At 46.0% G+C, this 2,960-nt stretch overlaps 1 protein-coding gene across 3 annotated transcripts in view; it reads left to right on the top strand.

The window, feature by feature from the left end:
* SMAD7 (SMAD family member 7) overlaps positions 1–1,627 on the top strand; it is a 24,516-nt gene extending 22,889 nt beyond the window's left edge. For 2 of the 3 annotated variants that reach the window (XM_009278445.1, XM_009278446.1), the window contains one exon: positions 884–1,618. In XM_009278445.1, the coding sequence (XP_009276720.1) occupies positions 884–1,422 (539 nt within the window). In that variant the 3' untranslated portion in view covers positions 1,423–1,618. Of the gene's footprint in view, positions 1–883 lie in introns of all 3 variants that reach the window. The other variant, XM_009278444.1, reaches the window with a different exon arrangement.
* Positions 1,628–2,960: the final 1,333 nt, after the last annotated feature.

The raw sequence follows: 2,960 nt of genomic DNA, 5'->3' as shown, positions 1-2,960 counted from the left end.
TCCCCCAGGAAAAAGGGGTTTTTCACCTTCCACCGCCCCCCCCCCCCCCCCCTCGCTTTTTCCTCTTACGTCGTATCCTCGCTGCTCGCACAGAGTAGCTACGGGCAAGGGAGTCGAAAGAAGGGCTACGGGAACGACTTTCTGGGTTTTGTGGAGTATTTTTAGGCCATTTTTGTTAACAAGCGTGAGATTTCTGGTCCGCACCCTGCCGCCGTCTGACGGCACTTCCTGCGGGTCAGGCCTTCATCCGACGTCTCCATCCTCTCCATCACCCAGGCTCTGCCTGCGGGCAGGGAAAAGCCCCATGACCTAGAGCAGGCGCGAGTCCTTGTCCCCTCCGGTCCTATGGGGTGACCTTCAATGTGCTTTTCTTAGCAGCACCTCATTTTTTTTCAGTGTCTGTGCATAGCAGATAGTTATGGAAATGGATCCATCGTCTGGTGGGTGCAGATAAGGGGTTTTAGGGTGCTTGGTGTTGCTGGATGCAGCTGGCTGGAGCATCTCGTCTCTCCTGTTGGCACTGAAGGTGGTCCTCGTGATGGTTTGGGTGAGGGTTGGCTGTGCCGTAGGTGCTGCTGGTGGGTCTCAAGCCACTTCTGAAGGTGGACCTGGTGATTTAGGGCCCATCGCTCCAACCAGAGCTAGGCACTGAAGCAGCACAGGAATCCCCAAACCTGGGTCAACTTAAATGGTCTTAATAGTGGCCTTAACACGTGGCTTTTGGAAACGGTGGATGTGCTATGGGCGTTGATGTGTGCATGGGGAGCATCATGAAGACATAGGCAGGCAAGGACCTGCCAGCATTGCGTCGCTTTTGGGTCGTATTACCCCCCCGGTGCTCAACTTCTCCTTTTCTTCCTTTTTTTTTTCTCTTGTTCTGTAGATTCCCAAGTTCTTCAGGAGCCGGGGGATCGGTCACACTGGTGCGTGGTGGCATACTGGGAAGAGAAGACGCGTGTGGGTCGGCTGTACTCTGTCCAAGAGCCCTCCCTGGATATCTTCTATGATCTACCTCAGGGGAATGGTTTCTGCCTCGGACAGCTCAACTCGGACAACAAAAGCCAACTGGTGCAGAAGGTCCGCAGCAAGATCGGCTATGGCATCCAGCTCACCAAGGAAGTGGACGGCGTGTGGGTGTACAACCGCAGCAGTTACCCCATCTTCATCAAGTCGGCCACACTGGACAACCCCGACTCCAGGACGTTGCTGGTTCACAAAGTGTTCCCAGGTTTTTCCATCAAGGCTTTTGACTACGAGAAGGCGTACAGCTTGCAGAGACCCAACGACCATGAGTTCATGCAGCAACCATGGACCGGATTTACTGTTCAGATCAGCTTTGTGAAAGGCTGGGGCCAGTGCTACACGAGACAGTTTATCAGCAGTTGCCCGTGCTGGTTGGAGGTTATTTTTAATAACCGATGACTCGAGACAGAGTGGACTCATGACATTTATACTACTTTGCTGCTATTATTTCCTTCTGAGTGCTTGCTTTTCATGCAAACTTTTTGTTTTTGTTTTGTTTTGTTTGTTCCCCCTCCCTCCCTCCCCCCCCCGTTTTGAGAAATAGCTTATGGAAAGATTTTTTTGCCTTGGGTATTTTGATAAATATATCTATTTTTTAAAAGTGTGAATGACCAATAACCAGAAGGGCGTTGAGAAATAGCTTATGGAAAGATTTTTTTGCCTTGGGTATTTTGATAAATATATCTATTTTTTAAAAGTGTGAATGACCAATAACTCAGAAGGGCGAGAGAAGGGCGGGGGGGGGAGGGATTGCATATGATAATTATTTCACGCCTCTGAAAGGATTATCGTATGTGATCGATGGATTCGGAAGCCACTTGCTATATTTTACAGCTCCTTCTCTTGGATAAAACAACAAGATACCTGTATTTTTTACGCACCACCTTCCCCTTGCCGCCAGCCATCCCGGGTGACGGTGACACCGAGACCCCTTCCCCAGCGGTGCTAACCCCACGTCGCCGCCGAAGGATGGTGCAAAACCTTCCCAACCAGGTCTTTACCCACCCTTTTAATTTTTATTTTATTTTTCTTGTTCCTGGGTTCACGTCTTGTCACTGTGTTCATCCTTCCACTGCCTTTTTTTTTTTTTATGGTCATGGATTGATGCAAGGGGAGAAAACAACAGCGGAGAAACCTCGTGCGTGGCCCGTGCTTTATAATTTGAGCTGAGATGCGAAGCGACAGAAGCCTAAGCCTAAAACTAAACAAAACAAAACAAAACCAACAAAACAAATGGGAAAACAAAAGAAAAAGTGTTCACAATAGTTGGTCTGTTGTAACCTGCTTAGATCAGGTTATCCCGGTACCATCCTATCTGGAAATGCAGTTGTGCTTTCATTTCTTCTTGAATTCATACACGAGTATGATACTTTTACACTGTTCTTAGCTCAATGAGCATGTTTAGACCTTAACATAAGCTATTTTTCTAAATATAAAGGTTTAAATGAACAAGAGAGCATTCTCATTGGAACTTTAGCATTGTAGTGCTTTGGAAATAAAACACACAAAAAAAAGGACTCCTTAAAAAAACCCTGAGATTTATTAAAGAAAAAAATGTATTTTATGTTATATATAAATATATTATTACTTGTAAATATAAAGACGTTTTATAAGCATCATTATTTATGTATTGTGCAATGTGTATAAACGAGAAAAAAATAAGAAAGATGCACTTTGCTTTAATATAAATGCAAATAACAAATGCCAAATTAAAAAAAAAAAAAAAAAGAACACGAGATTGGTGTTTTTTTCTATGGGTGTTATCATCCAGATGAATGTTTTTTCTAAAGGAGTTTATGTTCCATTAAAAAATAAAAACGTACACTTGATCCCAGGCTGTGCCGAGTGGCTTTTTTAGTGGCGGGGACGAGGCAGGCAGGAGAGATGCTGCTCTAAGCGGGTACCGCGTGGGGTCGGCGGTGGGGGCGGCCCCCCCC

The sequence above is a fragment of the Aptenodytes forsteri genome, unplaced genomic scaffold (genome assembly GCF_000699145.1).
Source record: "Aptenodytes forsteri isolate BGI_AS27 unplaced genomic scaffold, ASM69914v1 Scaffold178, whole genome shotgun sequence".
Taxonomy (NCBI): domain Eukaryota; kingdom Metazoa; phylum Chordata; class Aves; order Sphenisciformes; family Spheniscidae; genus Aptenodytes; species Aptenodytes forsteri.
This window is presented reverse-complemented; position numbering and strand designations above follow the sequence as displayed.